Source organism: Leptonychotes weddellii, chromosome 8 (genome assembly GCF_054177405.1).
Source record: "Leptonychotes weddellii isolate Sample4059 chromosome 8, ASM5417740v2, whole genome shotgun sequence".
NCBI lineage: Eukaryota > Metazoa > Chordata > Mammalia > Carnivora > Phocidae > Leptonychotes > Leptonychotes weddellii.
The window spans coordinates 104,577,226-104,598,944 of NC_138376.1; the positions used below are offsets into that span (position 1 = coordinate 104,577,226).

The 21,719-nt window shown below is 39.7% G+C and overlaps 1 protein-coding gene across 2 annotated transcripts in view; it reads left to right on the forward strand.

The window, feature by feature from the left end:
* Positions 1-21,719, forward strand: part of PDE7B (phosphodiesterase 7B) — a 308,745-nt gene that overhangs the window by 84,222 nt on the left and 202,804 nt on the right. The window contains exon 2 of one of the 2 annotated variants that reach the window (XM_006738750.3): positions 20,038-20,098. In XM_006738750.3, the coding sequence (XP_006738813.1) occupies positions 20,038-20,098 (61 nt within the window). Of the gene's footprint in view, positions 1-20,016; positions 20,099-21,719 lie in introns of those variants that run through there. The other variant, XM_031033949.2, reaches the window with a different exon arrangement.

Genomic DNA, 21,719 nt, shown 5'->3' on the forward strand with positions numbered 1-21,719 from the left:
AAAAAAAGAAAGAAGAGGATTTAAAAAAATAAAAGGGTGAGAATGTGATCAGGCAGGAGACTAGAACAAAGCCATACACTAGAGATTTAGGGTATATTTTGGTCTGTTAGAAGAAACTGTATCCCAAAATTTTAAAGAGAGAACAACTTATATATATATATATATACCAAAAATAAAGTTAACTACTATGAAGGGATAGAATATGACTCTAAAAATGAAAAATAAAAAAGATTTTTAAAAAGGGATTGATAAGATGTTGGTTGAAAAAGGGAAAAAGAAAAATTCAAAAAAAAAAAGAAAAAGAAAGTTAAAAAAAAAATTAACTTTGAAAGACTAAAGAATCATGGGGGAAAAGCCATGAATTCTATGTGCAGTAGTCCCCTAGCTCTGGAGTTCTGCCATTCTCATTGGTCGGTAAACTTGGTCTTGGCTGGCTGTTCTTGCTGATCTTCTGGGGGAGGGGCTTGTTGCCGTGATTCCCAAATGTCTTTGCTGGAGTCAGAATTGCCCCATCCTTGCCAGGTCCGGGCTAAGTAATCCACTCAGGTTTGCTCTTGGGAGCTTTTGTTCCCTGCAAGCTTTTCGTCGAGCTTTGGAGGACGAGAGTGAACATGCCGGGCTCCCAATCTCCATCCTGGAGGAGCCGAGAACTTGGGGCCCTGCTTCTCAGTGAGCCCCCAGAGAAAAGCAGTCAATCATTCCTGTCTCCCCAGTCTCTGGCTGCACTCTGTGCTCACCGGGCCTGTGACCGAGCGTTTCTATCTCTGGCACCTGACTCGGTGTGGAGTCTCCAAAACCAGCAGATCCCTGCGGTGCGCTCCCGCGCCACTCCTCCTGGGGGAGGAAGGGGAGTCTCCCCGGATCTGCCTCTTGTTGGGTCCCTGCTGGAGGAGCAGTGGCCCGACTGTGTCGCGGATCACGGTTTATGGCAACCCGGGAGCTGAGAGCCCGCATCTCAGCTCTGTCTCTGCAGCCGGCTTCCCCGCTCAGATACCTGGGAGCTCTGCTGCACTCAGGCACCCCCAGTCTTTCTGTGACCCCGAGGGTCCTGAGACCACACTGTTCCACGAGGTTTCCACCCCCCGCTTAGCCACTGGATTGACGTCGCTCAGCGGAGCCGACTTCTAAAAGTTCTGATATTGTGCTCTGCTGCTCTATCACTTGCCAGAAGCGGCTGACAGAGGCCCCCTCCCCCGCCGTCTATCCTCCCGAATATCGCCTCGGATTCACTTCTCCCCACGTCCTACCTTCCAGAAAGTGGTCGCTTTTCTGTTCAGAGAGTTGCTGCTATTCTTTTCTTCGATATCCTGTTGAGTTCGTAGGTGTTCAGAATGGTTTGATCCCTATCCAGCTGAATTCCTGGGACCAGACGAAATTTAGGTCTCCTACACCTCTGCCATCTTGCTCCAATCATCTACATTTCACATTTTTAAAGAAAAATGCAGATTATCTTTATGTACAAAAAGTATATAAAATAGGGGCGCCTGGGTGGCTCAGCCATTTAGCATCTGCCTTCGGCTCAGGTCATGATCCCAGGGTTCTGGGATCGAGTCCCGCATCGGGTTCCTTGCTCGGCAGGGAAGCCTGCCTCTCCCTCTCCCACTCCCCCTGCTTGTGTTCCCTCTCTCGCTGTCTCTCTCTCTCTGTTAAAAAATAAAATAAATAAAAATCTTAAAAAAAAAGTATATAAAATAAAATATATATTGAGATAGGCAATTTGGAAAACTGATCCAAATTAAGAGGGATTAATTATGAAAGCCTTTTTGGAGGAAAGTAGGTGAGCAAGTGAAATGTGTGAGGGTCTACATTATTGAGGTTTGATGAAGTAAGAGTTCATCTTGGATGAATGCACAGAAGTGGATATGAATAAGTCACACATACACATATGGAGAATATTACATCAGTGGGACCTGGGAATCGTACTGGAAAGTTAGAGAAAAATAAGGATGTATGGAAAGGGATTCTCAAAAGATAAATGTTACCATTTGTCAAGTTTTCATGCTTCTAGATGCCTTAGAATTGCACAAGTGTTTGTTATTGGTAATGAACTGAAATACACAATAGCAAAACAAATACATGTTTATTTCTATTTGTCATAGCTTTAAGAATTAATTGTGTTATCTAGGTCATGTTGGGAATCCAAAGAGGAAAAATATTTCCATCCTTTAAGGAGCTTAAAATCTAAACAGGAGTAATGAATCTTAATATAAAAAATAAAGGAGGCGATGCTGACCATAGAAAGAAGCAAATTGGCGTAAAGAATTGGAGAAGGGGGATGTCACATATGGTAGGCTAAGCAGTGTGGCAGGGGTGGGGATGATTCACAGGGAAGGTGGTCTTTAAGCTGGATCTGGGTGGGCAGATGGAATTTATTTACATGCATTGGCCACTGTCACTGCTTAAAATTGAATTTGGGTTTTAAATTTCAGCCACTTCTAATGAACTCGCCTCAAACAGAAAGTGTATGTTTTTCTTAATTGAATTTATTTTTCCAAAACAAATAAAATTTCCTTATCTCTTTTCGGTTGGGAGTAAGCAAGAAAATAGAGTTTAGTTCAAAAACTATAATATAACCATAAAATTAGCATACTAATTATAAGTATTAAAAACTCACAAATGAGTAGATCTTTCTTCTCATAAACATTTTTAATGTTTTGTACAATTTGTCAGCCATATGTTTAGTTACATATAATATGGGCCCCAAAATATATTTTTATGTTGATACAGAGAAAGGAGGCATTTAATCTTGAAATTTGATTGTGGGGTTTTTTTCTTTGATACATTTAAACTTCAGAACGCCAACAGATCATGAAGATTATGTATCCCTATTTACACAAAAAGCAGAGGTCCAAGAATAGAACCAAGCCCCCAACATTGGATTTTGCTCTTTTCCAATGACACTCTTTCGTGCTAATAACAAACAATAAGTATGCAATGCAACTGCCTTACTTCACTCCAAAAGTCTTTGTTCTCCAGCAAGACTAAAACTCTGGTATCAAAAGAGTGTCAAGGATTTTTATTTTTTGTTTTATTGTTGTTTTGAATCTAGGTGTTCTCATACTTGGGACACCCAGTGCTGTTTTTACTTACTCCTGGATGACTATGTAGACTTTTGTGGGGGTTTTCTTTTGTTCTATTAGAATCACATGTCCTTTCACCCCTGTTTCCTTCCTTCCTTCATTCATTCAACAAACATTTATTAAGTGCCAATTAAGTATGAGACACTGTCGCTGAAGATAAATTAGAGGACTTACTTGCCTTTTAGTCTAGAGAACTACCTCAGCGTGATTAATGCTTCCATATAGGTTTATCCTGAGTGCTACCATCGTGTTCAGAAGAGGTGCTTGGCAGAATGTTAGAGGTTGAAGAAGGCCTCCAGGAGGAGCAGGTGGTGTCAAAGCTGTAAGCTGAAAGAAGATAAGGAGGAGCTCCTTGGTGAAGGTGCAGGGGCCTAAGGTGCACGGAATAGTGAAGCTTTGGGAAAGTAGCTCAGTAAGCCAGCAGTATAGGGAGCAAGAGGTGGGAGATGTAGGGCCTTCTGTGCCAGACTAAGAATTATGGGTTATTTTGAGGGGAGGGGTAGCCTTCTGAGCAGGGAAATGACCGATTCACACTGTAGACTATTCTGAGCAGGGAAATGACCGATTCACACAGTAGACTATTCTGGCTGTGATGTGACAATTAGAAGAGTAAGAAGGGAGGATTTATTAGGCAGCTGTGCAGAAATTGAAGTGCATGATGAGAGCGCAGGAACTGGGGTACTGGCAGTGGGGTAGGGAAAGGTAGATGGATTTGAGTCGAAGCAAAAGGACTTGAAAAGTCATTAAATTAATGGGGCGCCTGGGTGGCTCAGTTGGTTAAGCAACTGCCTTCGGCTCAGGTCATGATCCTGGAGTCCCAGGATCGAGTCCCGCATCGGGCTCCCTGCTCAGCGGGGAGTCTGCTTCTGCCTCTGACCCTCTCCTGTCTCATGCTCTCTCTCTCTCTATCTCATTCTCTCTCTCAAATAAATTAATTAAAAAAAAATCTTAAAAAAAAAAAAGTCATTAAATTATTTTGAGGCTGAAGGAAGTAATAGTAGGAAGTAGCAAGAGAAAGGAAGAAATCAAAGAAGGCACTGAGGTTCTGGCCTGTGCAACTGAGCAAGAAAACAAGGGAGAAATCAAAAATATCATAAAAATTATTTTCAGGATATTCACCTTCCGGATACATGAGTGGTGTGTGCATGACCAAGACTTTAATTTACATTTACTTTATCATCCACCATACAATTTCTGGGGCCACTTGGAGTTACATGTGTAATTAAAAGTTTGTGTCATATTTCATTTTTTAAAAGTATCATTTGCCAGAGCTCTTTGGCTTGCTTATTCTGATCATCAAAATAGTTTCCTTATGCAGAAGCATTCTTGCCAACTCACCTAACCACATGTTTGAAACATCATTTGTTAATAGGTTGGCTGGTATTTTATCTTCCTTAAAATTTGCCTTACATTAAAGGTTTTGCACATTAAAGGTCAGAAAAGGTATTACTTTCCCTTTTTAGGCAGCAAAAGCCACTGACAGGTCTAAAATCTGAAAATAAAATAAAGACTTAATAATCATTTTACGTAACTAACACATACACCCAGTGAGTAGTTAACGTAAAGATACTCAAAATCAGATCCTGGTTTTGGAACTTTGAGACAAATTCCATAATTTTACTTCCTTATTCATCAATTTCAACTAAGTACTCTCTTAAAAGAATAATCTTCCATGATCTGATATGGGTGATAGTCTATGAAGGACTGATGGCCTGCTTGTACAGATGAAATGGAGAATGCTATCCAACATTAAGATTATTCACTTTGAAAACAAAAAAAAATAAAAGAAAAGAATTACTCTTGCGGTTTAGATGAAGAAATGTTTCACTAACAAAGCTAGCTCTAAAGGAACGTTGGCAACAGTGAATGTGAAAGGTATGAATGGTGGCAGGCCAAGACAGCAATTGAATATTACTTCCTTGATTCCAAACGTTTAATATTTTCATTTGTAATAAACAAGTAACACTGATCAAAATTTTTTCCTGGAATCATAGCAACAAAATATATTACAGGAAGTGTCACAAGAGAATGTCTCCTCTCTTAATAACTTCAAGGTAAATAGGAGATTTCAACACAAAGAACTTTATTCTACAGTGAGGTTATTAGCACTGTGAACTAAATGTTATTTTTTTGAACATTTGAGGTTTTAATTCCAGACTTTAAGCTAGGTTTAATACCCTTTGCAATGTATGTGTGTGTAGGTGTGTGTATGGGGGTGGTGATCTGCATATAAACATGCACATATGTGCACAAAAGAAATCTACATCTACCTCCAAATCTTTGTACAATAAGGCAGGGTCATAACAAGATTTTAAAAACAGATGCATGTTAAATATTTTTCATGACCACACTCTCTCTCTCTCTCTCTCTCACACACACACACACACACACACACACATACTATTCCAGAGGCTAAAGGGGAAATATATGGAATATTTATTTTTATTTATTATTTATTTGACAGAGAGAGACACAGCGAGAGGGGGAACACAAGCAGGGGGAGTGGGAGAGGGAGAAGCAGGCTCCCCGCAGAGCAGGGAGCCCAATGCGGGACTCGATCCCAGGACCCTGGGATCATGACCTGAGCTGAAGGCAGTCGCTTAACCAACTGAGCCACCCAGGCGCCCCAATATATGGAATATTTAAACCAGATCTGGATTCAGGCCTTAAAGACCTCATGCTCTAATAGACGAAGAAGTGAAAATGTGAACAAGAAAATGGAAAGCAGATATAAGAATTATAGGAAACCAAGAAAGAAAAAGGTTAACTTAAGCTCAAAAAATATCAGGAAAGTTTCATAAAGGATCACCATGTTATCTGGGCCTTGAATAATATGATGAACTTGTGGAGAAGAGAAGGTAGACATTGAATGGAGAAGTTGCTACATAGCTACATAGATGCGCGTAACACCATGGAGCCGGGAACTTGACCGATAACGTCCAATCCTCAGGTCCTGAGGGCATGTGGCTGGTAAATACCCATCCACGAGCTGCTGGATTCCAAAGACCAAGCTTTCTGCCACCCCTTCTTTGCACTTCCTCAAAAATACACAACTAGGGATGCCCGGGTGGCTCAGTCATTTAAGCATCTGCCTTAGGCTCAGGTCATGAACCCAGGGTCCTGGGATTGAGTCCCGCACCGGGATCCTTGCTCAGCGGAGAGCCTGCTTCTCCCTCTGCCTGCCGCTCCCCCCTGCTTGTGCGTGTGCGCTCTCTCTCTCTCACAAATAAATAAATAAAATATTTTAAAAATTAAAAAAAATACAGAACTTGTGGGACAAACAATGGGCACAGCAAAGATTCACTTTGATTGGAGGGCAAAGTGGTACAATATCCAGAGTGAAAAATAAGACTTTTCCTTTTCTGTTTCCTTGAGTCTGATGAAGTCCAGAGTGTGAAGGTAGAATAGTTCCAGAGGCATAGACTGCCCACTTCCTCCTACGTCCTGGGCGCTGCACTAAGGACCTCACGTGGGTTATCTCATTTAGTCTCTTAACACCTCCTTGTTGTCTCAGTTTTTCAGGTGGGAAACAAGAGGCTTTGGGAGAAAGAATAAGTCAATTCCCAAGGTCAAAGTGCTAGGAAATAGTGGGGCTGGGATTCAAACTCACAGTTAATGAGACTGCAGACAAGAGCTTTAACTCTTAACCACCAAACTACAGCATAGTAGACAGCAGTTCTGTGATATGCATGGGGGGGGGGGGGATATGACACACCCTTAATCCTCACAGTGTTAACCAGAAAGGTTATTGTATTGACATGTTTGAGTTTAGTAGAATTTGTTTACCTGATGATCAGATTCCTTGGTATGTGATATTTTCTTCATTTGGCCATGCATTAAAACATTTTTTTTTTTAAAGATTTTATTTATTTATTTGACAGAGAGAAACACAGCGAGAGAGGGAACACAAGCAGGGGGAGTGGGAGAGGGAGAAGCAGGCCTCCCGCAGAGCAGGGAGCCCAATGCAGGGCTCTATCCCAGGACCCTGGGATCATGACCTGAGCCGAAGGCAGACGCTTAATGACTGAGCCACCCAAGCGCCCGCATTAAAACATTTATTAGGCACTTGCTTTATGCCAAACATCCTGCTTGATACTAGAATTCAAAGCTAAGACATAGCCCCTATCCTTAAGTAGCCCAACCTTTTGAAATTTAAGGCTGGTAAATCAATACAATGAGTCTATAAGCATTATTTTACTTCTAAAGTTATTTGTTATTTTGTGTTCAATTTCTTGAACTTTTTTTGAAAGAAACTTTCAATTTCCTGCTTTACTGAAAACACACAAAGAGTTTTATGTCATTAGGTTAAAAAGATTCAATGTAAGCAAAAATCTGCTAGTTCGCTGAGCATTGGTTAATTAACAAGCATTATTAGTAGATGAATACATGTCCTTCCGCAATGTCAACTGCACAGGTAGATTTACTGATGAAGCACCATCTTCAGGATTCCTCGACTTCATTGACACTAATAATAAACTCTCAAATCAATGATCATTTCTACTTGTAAGAGGGTTGAAGAGGGTCTTGAGGCAATAAAGTGATTAGAATGAGAATTATAAACCATCAACAACACAGCACCTACTACCCCAAGTAATCCCCAAGTGACTTTTATAAAATCCCCAAGTGACCTTGAAACACGTGGCTGGTTTAACCCTTCAAACATATACTAATGAGATGGCATATAGATATTACTTCTACTTCCTCATATGGACCCTGATCAAGAAGATTTAAAAACAAATTTTGTTTGTTTTATTGTTTAATTTTAGTAACATTCATCAGTGGAAAGAGCTGCTGGTTGAAAAACAACATATTTATGACTCTTGCTTTTCGGGGAAAATTATGTTTCAAAAATATAATACTTGGAGAAATCTTTGCCTTTGGGTTGGACTCCACTTAAAGCATTCATGGTAGATTCACTGCACTACCTCAGATGCCAACTTCTTAATGGAGTAATGCCATCAAAACTTGCAATATGAGCTTATTTAAATTTTATGTACAATTTTACTCACTTTTCTTCTCTTTTAATTTGAATTTTCACCATCTCACATTGACTTGACTGCCATATAGCAATGAATGGATTGGGTATATTTTTGGCCCAAATCATCCATTCATTCTTTGTTTCAAGCAATATTTATTGACAGTCTAGGATGTGACAAATGATCTAGGAGCCGGGGAATAGCAGTGAACTAGACAGAAGGTCTCTACCTTCATGAAATGAGAGAGATCCAACAGGAGGTGACTTTTTAATACTGCTCTTATCAAAGTATGTTGTGGGGTTTAGTAAGCTATGCCAAAGCAGAATACAACTGTTAGCAAAATACACGCAATTTTCATTTTCACTTGTAGCTTATAAGACCTGTCAGCTATTTCTCCAAGATATTGGATTTTCCAGCTGTAGCTTGGAGTTGCCATTGATTGCCAGTAGAACTTACAGAAATCTCCTTCCCGAAGCCAAATGCATGTCTCAGAGCTGTCCGTATGGAGATGGTCAATACAATTTGACCAGTAATAGTTTTTTGATTGTCTGTGGGAACATCTGGATCTTTGACCTCACAAGTAGTTATACAACAAGCCCTTATCCCTGTGGAAAAGTGTTTGTTCCTTTGTGGCTCAGAGGCCCTGTGTTTGCATGTTAGGCTTGATGTTCTGGAAGTCATTTTCTCCAGCACTGGGGTTATTTAATTCCAAGGACTGGTTTGAATTTCTTTTAAAACTATAAGTGTATAAAATTACATTTAATTGTTGGTTTATGTACAGGAGCATTACTGTACTGAGCTGCAAGGAGCACATTATAAGTACTCCTTTGTCCTGTATAAATATTCATTCAGTTACAGGCTGGATGAGGTCCCGTAATCTCTGAATCATGATGTCTGTACGATGATTTGGAGGTATTGCTGATACTATCTATGAAGCTTTTGCTGTCTATAAGGTCATATAAAGTAGCTTGGAAATGACAGTGTAAATCAAGAAAACCGATGTCTAAAGTTTGGACGCTTCAACCAGATGGCTGGAGTTTAGCAATTGTGAGTACATATTATTGGCAACACACAGGTCAGACAAAAAGGTGTTTGTTCCAAGTGCTCACAGTGTTGGCCTTCCAGGGGCAGCAGAGGGATAGGCTGCATGTTATGTCAGCCTAAGGGCGGGAACACGGAGTCCTGTTCTGGTTCGATTTTCACTCTGAAGGTGATAGTGGAATAAAAGAATGATTTTCTTGGAGTACAGCATGCTTTCCCAGTAGTGTCTAGGAGGAAATTCCATCTCAAGTGTTGGGAAGGACTTTGGTTCCAGGACCCTAGTTCCACCATCTTTTGGGATCCATGGACTTGACTGCTAATCACCCCTTCACTGTGTTCTCAGTCTTCGCCCTATGCATGACTTGAAAGGTCCTGCTCTTTATAATATATTCGTGCTAGACTTGGAAATTTGACAAGCTGCATTCTTATTTCCATGATCTACACTTTGCAAAGGCCATATGGATTACACTAAACCTGAAGAAATCTGATTGTGAACACCCTGTGTGTGTGGTAATACTGGAGAGTCAGAAAAAGTGAACAGTTGTGGTGTTCCTTAACTTTGTCAATTGCCAAAACTATGAATAGTAGGGATAATGAAGATAATGTCATTAAACACTCAAGTTTAAGATGGTGTCTTACCTAGCAGAACTCTTTTCCCACATAAACATACTGCCAAGTATGGTGAGGAGCGACATCAGTCAGCAAACGTGGCTGCTGTAAGGTATTCCCATTACAAAAGCTTTCTAAACACTTTTGGGATTTCTCTACTGCCTTGAACAGATGGCCTGTGACCTGCAGTGACTTCGTTCAGATCCATGGCCTGCAGAACCCAGGCTCATGTCCAATCACTAAATGGAGTCCCACAGGGCCATGTGTGATCTGGTCCCTGCCAACTTCCCCAGCCTCATGTCTCACTCGCCGATTCTGATTATCTGAGCCCCATCCCCTTCTAGCCATTCCTAATTTCCTTCATTTACTCAATCACCTTTAGGTTTTTGCACCCACAGTTTATTACCCAGAATAAACACCCTTCTAGTTTATCTGGTGTCTTCAACTCCCACTGAGGACTTGTTCAATATTAGTTTCTCTCTTCCTTATCCAGTCAGAATACATTATTCAGGAACTCTTCCACACCCATCAAGATGTGGCCCCCGTATCTGAGCACCTATGAGAAACCTCTTTCTCAAACCCATGGGGGTTCCTCCCCTTCCTCAATGCCAAGGACAAGGGTGCATCAGGAACAGTTAGTCAGTCTCCAGGCACCAAATGGTCTATAGGAACCTCCTAGAGTTACCATGTCCACTATACAAAAAGTCTGCTTGATCCTCTTTAATTAGGACTTTAAACACACAAGAATTATCTGAGAATAATGTAATCAAAATAGAGATAGTTCCACTGAATTTAATAAATAAATTCAGCATAGACAGCTAAATACAGATAATTACCTCTACTGCATTGGAAAGCCCTCAGTGAAGGCTTGATGAATGAATATTTTGAATGAAATATTCAACAAAAGTGAGACTTTAGACCTTGAAGTCCTTTCCTTACAGCAACTAGAGATAATTGTCTAGGAAGAATTAGTCCAGTTTTCAATCTGCTCTTTGCCCTCTGATTTCCCATTCATTCATTAAACAAATATTTGTTGGCCACCCCATCTAACAGGTCGTGCAGGTCTGTCCCTTTATGTGTGTTTCAGGTGCCTTGAGGCTACCCAGGGCAATGGCTCAATGTCCAAATTAAGGAGGTAACATGGAGTAGCACTGGATGGCAGTTGGAAAAGCCATGGTTTTCAAGACTTCTCTGCTCACAAATAATTGTATATTCTTGAAAGTCATAATTTATTGGGTACTTACTCTCACCAGGCACTATTGTAGGTGCTTTGCATATATTAATGCTCATGTGATCCTCATGATGAACCCATGGTGTAGGCAGTAGTGATATCTTCATTTGACATATGAAGAAAATGAGGCAAAGAAGTACTGAGTAACCTGCCTAGCGTCATGCATCTGGTAAATGTTGGAGTCTTGATCTGAACTCAAGAGCTCATACTCTGATCATCGTAAGACCTTGAAATGGAAAGTCACCTAACTCCACTGGCCTTGTTTGTTTGCTACATCTAGAAAGTGACTGCTTGGCCACAGTGGTCTCTCAGATCCCTCCAAGATTAGCAGTGCATGTTTCTGGTACTGGAGGTGCCCTGCCCAAGCCACAGAACCATGCAGAGTCCCTCTTCCTTTCCCTGCCTTTTTTCAGATGTGCACCTCACATGAGACTTTTTTCCTCTCCCATCTAATGCTTTCTCAAAGCCTGTTACTCTGCCCAGCCTGGGCTTACCACCTCAATCCTGCCCCGCCAACCTCTGTTCTCAAGATGACTCTGGCTTTGCAGGTTACCCTCTGAGGGACCAGTGCTCTCCATCATGGGAGGAGCAAAATTTTTCTGCTCACAAAATCCCATGACTTACGCAGTAGAACTGTGTTTTGTATCTTGGATGCAGCCCCACCAAATGGCCCTCTCCACCTTCCACCTCTTTCCTTCCACAAAACGACGTACACACCAGGCCCCATTACAGGTTTCAGAGTACACAAGATGCCTTCATACATATTACATTAATTATTTCAGTAAAGGGGTGAGCATTGTTACTCCTTCTCCTCTATAAAGAGGTTGAGAAAGATAAGTAGTATGTCCCAGATCACACAGCTAGGGAGGGATAAATTTGGGATTTGAATCCAGATACTCTAACTTCTTTCCACTATGAACAGCAATCTCTTCTCTTTCTGTACAGCTTGCTACTTTCTCTGACACAGAGTATCTATGGACTTCATCTTTAAAAACTCACTATGTAAAAGTGAAATATTTATGCTTTCACAGAAGTGCCTTTCTGAAAAATAGCTGTAGCTACTTATCAACACCTAGGGCTCCGAGAAGAAAAATAAAAGATGAAATTGTGTTGCAAAATTCTGACATAATTTTTGCTGTCTTTATCAGGGTTTGTGTCTGATATAGGGGAATTCTCAGAACCCAAATCAAAATTATTCCCAAACTGCCTTGGACCCAGATGTCCACTTAGTTGCTATAAATGGGTGCATTAGAGAGATACCTTCGTTACATTCCCCATGCCATCAGCATTCACAAGTACAGATTCTGCTAAAATTGTTCTTGACCAGAAGCTCTAGCCATTGCTTTGCACGATGAAAAATGTGATATTCAATGTGCATTTCAATATGTGCAATGGAAGTCAAGAATAAAAGTGCATGGAGAAGGTCTGCAAATACTGGAGAACACAACATAACACATGTCAACTCTGAATCTGTGCATCATCTGACCCCAGGATTTCCTTAAGGGGGTCCAACCAGACATTAGACATACAACCTTTCTAGTGCCCTCTACTGTCCATGGCTGAAATGATAGAAAACACAGTTCTGCATTCTGGATGTTTGCTTAATAACAACAACAACAAAAAATTACTCTTGGGCTGAAACCAGGTTTTTCAAGTTTTGGTTCATAATAAGTAGTTTTTAAACATTTAAAAATAGGGGTGTGTAATAAAATGCTGAGAGACTCTCTGGAGACTGCTGCTGCTGACACTTCTCTAATAGAAAGCATACACCATTGAGCTAACATTTTGTTCTTTGACTGAAGGAGAAAACAAATCTGTTAAAAGCTTGGTAGGCTCATTTTCCAATAGCAATAGGATTAATATCTTTCAAGTCACTCCTAACCATAGCTAATTAGAGGCTTATGAGGGATGGCCCTGCCTGAAGGGTCACCTCAGGTTATGTAGCCCACAGATTTGTTGTTGACTGCTGGCAACAATGGATTTGTTAAGAGTTTCTGCTCAGCTCGAGGTGATTAGATTTTTTTCCTTTTGCTGGTGTGTCTCGTATTTTGACTGGCTGAAGTTGGATTGGACAATGAGGCCCCAATTCAAAGACAGTGCCAGGTTGTTGCTGGAGATCTGCACTGACAGATTGTTGAAAACTTATTAGTCTGACGTTTTAACAGCCTGCAATGGGATGGAAATCTGCTTTTTCACTGGAAAAACTTAGAAAGGAAAACATGAGCTTGAGCTGAAATCAGCCCCAGTTCCAAATCTGCCATCCTCTGGCACCAGAGAGCCAAGGGCTGCCACAGTGTTTAGAGATTAAGGCCTGGCTATGCCACCCACACAGTAGATGGAACTTGGGCCACTGTAAATTAGGAGCCCTTGGAAAAGCACCCTCTGGGAGCAGGGGAAATTGTGAGGTGCTCAACACTAGGTGCTGATGGCTTCAGCAGTAGCAAGAGTCGGCCTCACATGAGGTTCCAACTGAGTGGTTAGGGACTGTTCATTTGGCTGTAGTCATTCTGTGTAATAATTCAAGAAAAAAGAATAAGGAACACCACAGGCTTAGTACTCTCTTGGAAATAGAAAGGGACAAAAGATTGCAGTCAATATGATTGGTGAGAGATATCTGGGACCACCATATTGTAATTACCTGTTACAACGCTAAAAGAATTTATTAAGCATCCTGGCTCTTCAAAAGCCAACCGAGCCTCTCTAACCAAGCCCAGAATTTTTTTAATCCCTGTTGACCCGTACTTACCTCCTGTCTGGCCTGTGACTACCACTTTGATTAAGCCCTCTATCCTGACCCACTACAGCTTTGCTCTCCTCATGGGCAGCTACTGGAAGGGTCCCAACTGGGTGTCAGGACTTTGCACAGGCAGCTGCCTCTGTCATCTCCTTTGCCAGCCAACTCCTTCCTATCAGACCTGTGGTTATCTCTTTTTGGAACTGTTCTATGTTAGCCCCAGGCAGCACTAGGGGCCCACCACTGAGGGTGCCCATCGTCTCCTCCTATGTTCTGACTTCAGACTGAGGTATAAACTTCTTGAGGACATTTGGTCTTCCTAAGACTCATTTGATTTTGCATTCACATTGATGTCTTTTTGAATGTTCGTTCATTCATTCATTCATTCACTCACTCATTCGATGGACAATGGAGTTCCAAGCTTCCACTCCCTTGTTAGACTTTGGGGGTTCAGGTTCTTAACAGAAGCTATTGTTTCATGATCTACAGTCCTAAATTATTTTCTCTCCAGGCCTATCTTCTGAGGTCTGGTTTTGATTAGTAACATTCTGCTTATTGTTGGGGGGAAATGTGAGATGGGAAGTGACCCAGATATTATGAAATGTCTTCTCAATGTCGGGTTTCCCCCTTCGTCACCCCATGCAGCTCCCCGTCGTGTGGCTGCGTCTAATGGCAACACTTACTTGTGTGTATACATAAGAGTCCAGAAAAAAATTCTTTTCATCTTACCCCAGATAATCTCAAATTTCAAGTATATCCCACAGAATTGCAGTAAAGAAATATTCATTCATTCATTTAATTAACATCAGGAGTGCCCATCATGCACTAGTCATCATGCTAGACACTTAGAGGTTCAGAGGTGAACAAATAAAACAGATGCATCAGCATACAGGCATTTGTCTTGATTACTGAAAGCCTCAGTGGAGAAATTCTTGGATGGCAAACTTGCAGAATCACCCACTCAGAGATGGGGTGAGGTTGGGGTGAAGGCAGCCTGTGCTGAGGCCTTGCCTACTCCAGGTTGGCTCTGTTGCTCCTGACACAGATGAGATGTGCTTCATTTTCCACCAAAAAGCAACCACGGTTAACCCTTCTTCAGCTTAGGAAACTCATGGTGCCAGAGGATGGCAGATTGGAACTGGGACTGATTTCAGCTCAAGCTCATGGGTATCAAAAGGCAGTCATGCCAACAGCTTTCTAATCTTTGGATCATTGCCATCGTGGTGTGCTCTTGAAGTTAACAATTCCAGCAATGCCTCTTGCTTCTCCAATTTCCCAGTTGTGGCCCACCATCCGTTCCCCTCATGAGCCATTTCTGCATTTTTGAGACTCCTTTCTAGATGCCCAGCCTATAGCCTTCTCCTCCAATGAGTTTATAAGCACCTAATTTCACATATTAAATGCCTTTCTACTTAAAAAAATAGCTATAATATGGGAAGAAAATAATCAAAGAAGCACAGCCTTTTAATTATTTGCTGATAGCATTTAACATTACCTACTTGCAGGAAACAGTTATTGCCTCAGCTGGCAGTAAGACAAACCACCCCAAGCAATGAGGATTTCTGTTTTGGGTTTTGTTTGCTAATGTTTCTCCCATCCAAAGATATTAAGACACCTGCCCTACAAAGATTAATTGCTGGAGGCCTGCTGAGAGACTAATATATTGAAGGGATAAGATATATTCAGAAAAATAAAAAAAAGTATGAAGTCTTATTTGAAGCAGGAAAAATATTAACTGATTTAAGAATGCTAGAAGTGCTGCCAGTTGAATAATGTATGAACTTTTCACTATCTTTAATGTTTTTTAATTTCTTTTTTCAAGTGTTTTTTATTTCTTTTGAGTATAATAGTTGCTGTTATTAATATTTAAATATTTTCATTTCAGCTATAAACTTCCCTTAAGAAAAAGAGGTTTGCTGAATACTTTAGTGTGATTTGTAAAAATTACACCTAATACCAATTTTTCATAACTAATTGTATTATGAAAGTAATGAAAAAATATAGTTCACTTAAGGGAACTATATTTTTTGCACATTTTGCAGAAACATGATTTAACTAATGGAAATTAAATATTTTTAATTAAAAATACTAAGATGTAATATTATATATATCATATAGATCATCCATCTTTTTCTTCCTTACTAAAAGGCAAATTTTATATTTAATATAGAAAATTTTTAATATATAGGAATTAGCAACAAAATTGTGAAATATTCTGACTTCTTAAATCAGAAATGTTCATTTTTTTAATCCTCATAATATGAGAATTAAAATATAATTTAATGAATAAGTTAGATTTACTAATTTGTATTTGTATTTGTATTACAATCTCATCTGCAGTAATTTAAATTAGTACATTCTTGTTCACAATGAATTAAAACTAAACATAATGAAAATAAGACGTAGACAAGATTGCCTTTTTTACAAGTGAGAAAGCAAGTTTGACGAAAACTAAACAAATTGTCCACAATAGAATAGTTGGTAAGTGAAGGCAGCAACAGGATTTGAACTTAGATCAATGTAGTGCAAAGCCTGTGCTCTGATAGGCTGAAACTCAGGCAAACAACGAGTGGCTAATGAGTGAGGGGAGGGGATGTAAATGGATGTAAATAGTCTCCTAGACCAAGGCAGTGAGGAGACCAACAATAGCCAGTATTTAAGAATCTGTGTATACTAGTCAAACATCAGGAAAGCTGTCAGCTTTCATTCTCTCACTCACAGGAGGGGCGTACTCTGTAGTGAGTGGAACTCTCTTGGCCTCAATTTTCTACTGTCTTAAAAGAGTATAATGAAAGGATTAGATGTATAGCACTTGGAACAATGCTTGCTTAGCCCAGAGTATGGGCTAAATCAGTGTCCGCTAGTCCACAAATCTTTTTTAAGGGCCTGGTAAGTATAAGGCATCAGGATTTTTTTAAAAAAAAGGATTTTATTTATTTATTTGAGAGAGAGAAAGCGTGCACAGAGGGAGAGGGAGAAACAGACCCCCCACTGAGCAAGGAGCCAGGACCTTGAGATCATGACCTGAGCCAAAGGCAGACACTTAACCGACTGAGCCACCTAGGTGCCCCAAGGCATCAAGATTACAATAAGGAGGCACATTAGGAGCACTAACAATGAAAGTGCTTTGATTCTTCGTGTCCTTGAGGGCAATAAGCATTGCACACAAGAGTTCACGTGCAGATACCCTCTGTGCTGCAAAAGAACATATGCCAGGAGGATTTCTGTTGCTAGCAGGGCTCCAGACCCTTGGATGGAGATTTCGATATTTATGCCTTATTATTTGGGGTAGTGTTGGCTGGAAGAGATGGACAGAACAAGGAGAGTTGGTATTAGTATATCAGGCACAAAAACGAAACAAAGATGGAGATCCTGTGGAGAGATGGGGTCTTGAGAAGTGGGCAGAAGCCTGGTGATCAGAACCAGGTCAAAGTCAGGATCATGCAGCATCAGGGAGCTTAGATGGGAAGTCCCAGCATGCATGACCAGATAGAGCCATGAGGAGACAGCTGCAGCACCTGAGAACTCAACAGGGCATGAGATCTTCCCCCCATGGAAGATCCTGCAGTTTTCTGAGACTCGGACCCTGTGGCTTAGCCCAATTAATCTCTTAAACTGGGTCATCGCCCTAGGTTGCACAGCAAGCATGAGCCTGGCAGCCAAGGCCCTGTAAACACTGGCATCAATGAGAAAAAGCACTGGGAAGAATCTGGTTTCTTTTAAGTCCTGAGAACAATCAGATTCCCTTCTGGGCATTGCTTTAAAATCTGTTACCATCATTAGGTAACTTTACAAAGCAGAGCAATTAAAGAACTAGCTAGAGGTGCCTCAGCCACTTCCCCGATGGCCAGGGAGATGAAGACAAGGAAGAGGACTGTCTTCGTGGTCATCTGAAGAGCCAGCATGCCTGCCCCTGCTGCTCAGTCACTAGCTTGTGTGGTCAGTGAGCCCAGGCAGGCCATCACTGTTAAGGAATGCATGTTTCAGGAGTGACAGAAACTTGTTCTGGATTTATGTCTAGGAAAGAGAGCAAGACCCCCATGGCACCACCCCACACCCGCACCCACACCCATCTGCCTCTGTAGGGGCATCTATAAGGTTGCCCTTGGGTTTGGATAGCCGTGGGAAGTCATGCAACCTCCACCAACCATCTGCTTCCAGCGCCTGTAATGAAAGAATGAAAGCTCTCCTATCCCAGCACACGAGTGGGCTTTGCCATTTACCAAGGATGAAGGAACACTCCAGAGTTGTTTCCTTATAGGACCTAGAATATGGATTGATAGAGTTCCTTAGCACTTTGGTTTTTGCCAAGAAGTTGAGAACATTTTAGAAACCTCTGATCTTTCCTTTAAAAATAATTATTAAATCTTTCAGGTCATAAAAATACCACTTTAAAAAGCAGGTAACGCGGAAATGGATCCTAGCAATTGGAATGGGTTTAGCCTTTGCCAAAACACAGACAAAACAGGAACAGACAGTTGCATCAGACTCCACAGGTTGTTAATCCTCACATTTGCTCTCCGATCTGACTTCGTGGCATATATCAGCATCCCCACGTTACTTCCAAAGAAATGAAGCATGAAGAGATTAAATAGCATGATAAATATCACATGATATTTAGGTCAGCGAAGTAGCCAGGAAAAAAAACCTTATGATACAGACTCTCCATCTAATATTCACTGCCCACTTGCAACCTTCAGACACAACCAACCCCCCTGCTCTGCACTCCATTCTCTTGATTCACCAGAGCAGCTTGCTTCCTTTTCATGGCCCTGAGCCAAATGTCCATCTTTCTGTGCATGATGTAGGTCACCCCAGAAAATGGACTAGTTTGAACGTATGTGATCGAGTTGCCCTTTCCCCTCTCAACCTGCCCTTCTTTGTACCACAGGATTTCATAATTATGAGTGATGACGTATATCCTCTGTGTGTTGTCTGCTTACCCTGAATTTGATTTCATTATTCATTGCCTGTTTTTATGCTTTTTCTGTAAATTAATATATCTACAAACAATATGTACTATTTTTAGATATCTTCAACCTCATATAAAATGGAGACCATTTTTATATGGTTCATACGATTTGAAAATTTTATGTATTTGCATGATTTGAACGCTATATATTTCACATGATTGGAACATTATCGTTATATAATTTGATTATTATATATTCACATGTACATGTTATGCATATATAATTTATGTTTTTAAAGTATGCATAACCCTAATTCATTTATTTTAACTACTCTGTAGTATTTCAATATATGAATAATATATTTATCTGTTTTGTAGCTGGACGTTAAAGTTGTTTAAGTAAATTTCTCCAGTCATCAGTCTAGAAGATGACTTGCTATGTCATAGGATATGCATATTTCAACTTTACTAGATTTTGTGAATTTTTCTCCAAAGTGGTTCTCTCATTTTATATTCCAACCCCTAGTGTGTGAGAGTACCCTTTTCCATACATTCTTGATAACAATTGTTCTTACCAGACTCCTAAGTTTTGCCACACATAGGAATTCAAAATAGATCTCATTTTATCTTTAATTTGCTGGTTCTTGGTTATTAGTGTGGTTGAATTTATTCTCTGTGTTTATTGACCATTCAGATCCCCCCTTCCATGCATTGCTTGTTCCTTTATCCATTTTTCTATTGGATTATTTGCTATTTTCTTATCGATTTTGGAGGATTTATTTATATATTCAGGTACTAACCATTTGTCAGTCATATACATACATGTAGTCCATTCTTAATACTTGATTGTTATCTCCAGAGTTTACCTTGCACAAAACTTTTAACAAGCAAGTTAAAACTAAGATATAGATAAGAAAGTTGCTATTTTCATGAGTCTGTGAGTTCAGGAAGAGCATTACTAGGGCCACTTTTTCATCATTTCCTTATTTGTTTCCTTCAGGTTCAGAGAGTTCAGTATAGACCACCTAGTTTTGTGCTTACAGTATGTGTGTTTGATGGCAGAGTGGGTAGTTTAGAATAATTTCAGTCTGAATAAGGACCAATTTTGAGAGTGATTAACCTCAGATTATTAGATCTAAAGATTGCATATCTTCCACTGAAATAGAAAACATTAGACACCGAATGCATCTCTGGCCACAACTCCTCAGAAGAGCACACAAAATCAGCCTCAGGCAGAGTCACGAGGCATGAAGGAACAACCTATCCCAACTTACCTCCCGAATATTTTACTACCAGGAAAATGTCTGCTCCCGACACAAATCCATAGACTCAATTAACCAAGCAAAATATGAAAAGTAGAATGAAGTTATGGTGATGTCCGGTTGCAAAGACACATTGCCTTGGGAACACTGATATAAAATCTTAAAATAATTATGGCTTTCTTTCTCTTTCAGAGGTGTGGCAAAATCTTGTTTGAAAACCCTGATCAGAATGTCAAATGTGTTTGCATGCTAGGTAAGAAGGCTTCTCATTTTCGATATATTAAGTATGTTAATGTCACGTGGACTTCCTGTTGTTCCGTCGCCTACTGACAGTCTCTTGTTGCATATTACAGAGGCTTATAGGTTTTTTATAGGTGTATAGATCGGGATAATACATTTATATGTGGAACACTTGATGATAAAAAGGTTTTGATTTTATTAACTGTTAGTAAGTCAGGAACAATGCTTCTGAGTCTGTCAGAATTATTCTTGGATCATCAGCATAACATAGAATTGGGTGCTTTGTAGTGAGGCAAATGTGATGAAAAAGTAAGAATCACACTGTAATTCCTAAACTAGAAATGATAAGTTAAGTAAGTAAACTATTAAGAATTTACATCACAGCACAAAGCTCTTACAGTGCCTGGGAGAAATATACATATGAACTAATTTAAAGTTAGCACAACAATTACTCACATTGCCTCTGTAACAAAATTGCAACATTGTAATGAAAAATCATTTGTTCTTGTGGGATGATCTATCATCAATGCCTTTCACAAACTCTTTAATATATAATATTCTGGTAAGAAATGAAGTTGATATGATTTTCCTCATTTTATAGATTAGAAAACTAGTACAGAGAATATAAGTAATGCACTTCACCTCAAAGTGAGAAATTGTCCAAATCATGACATGAACAATTTTTAAACTGTTAAGTTTAAGTATAGTATTTAAACTTATTTAAATCACTAAGCTATGTCTGATAAGCTTTGGTTAATTATTAAAATAGAATAAAACAGTAGCTTGGATAAATAAAAATAATCCTTAAATTTGACTTTCACCAAAATTTTACTCTTGTCCATTCCAATCTTGAGCAATATTCATTAGCAAAGAACAAAAGGATTTGTTCTAACTCCTTCCATTTTCTCTGGCTAACTCATATGTTGGCAGCCTAGATTATTGGTGAGATGAGTCAAAAGCAGTCAGCAAGATAGAGGCATGGAAGGTCTTGATAATGTGTAATCCAAGATAATCGGGTAATACTAACCAAAGATTGCTCATGGCTTGAAAAACAACCAAAAACACAAAAACAAAAAACTAATAAACAAAACAGATACCATATTTCCCAACTTCTTGATCCTCCTCATTTTCTTGTACTAGTGTTTTAAATCTTTGTTGCAGTTCTTACATGTTTTCATTTGAATTAAGATGATGGCTATAGAGTAACATATCCATTGGAAAATGAGTATTTTACTAGAAATGCATAACAATGAACATAGCATAGCATCTATACAAACATTTCAAATATCCAGTATTCCTTATGAGGTAGATAGATAGATAGATAGATAGATAGATAGATAGATAGATGATAGATAGATAGATAGGCAGAAAAAAATTCCTTTGTCCAGCCATTATATCCCAACATTGGATTTGGGAAAACATCTCACTGTTACATCAAACCTATTCATCAATTAACTCATTTAATTTTTGCAATAATAGGATGAAGTTGGTGCTATTATTATTTTTTTTTATATTTATTTTTTTTTATTCTTATGTTAATCCCCATACATTACATCATTAGTTTTAGATGAAGTGTTCCATGATTCATTGTTTGTGCATAACACCCAGTGCTCCATGCAGAATGTGCCCTCCTC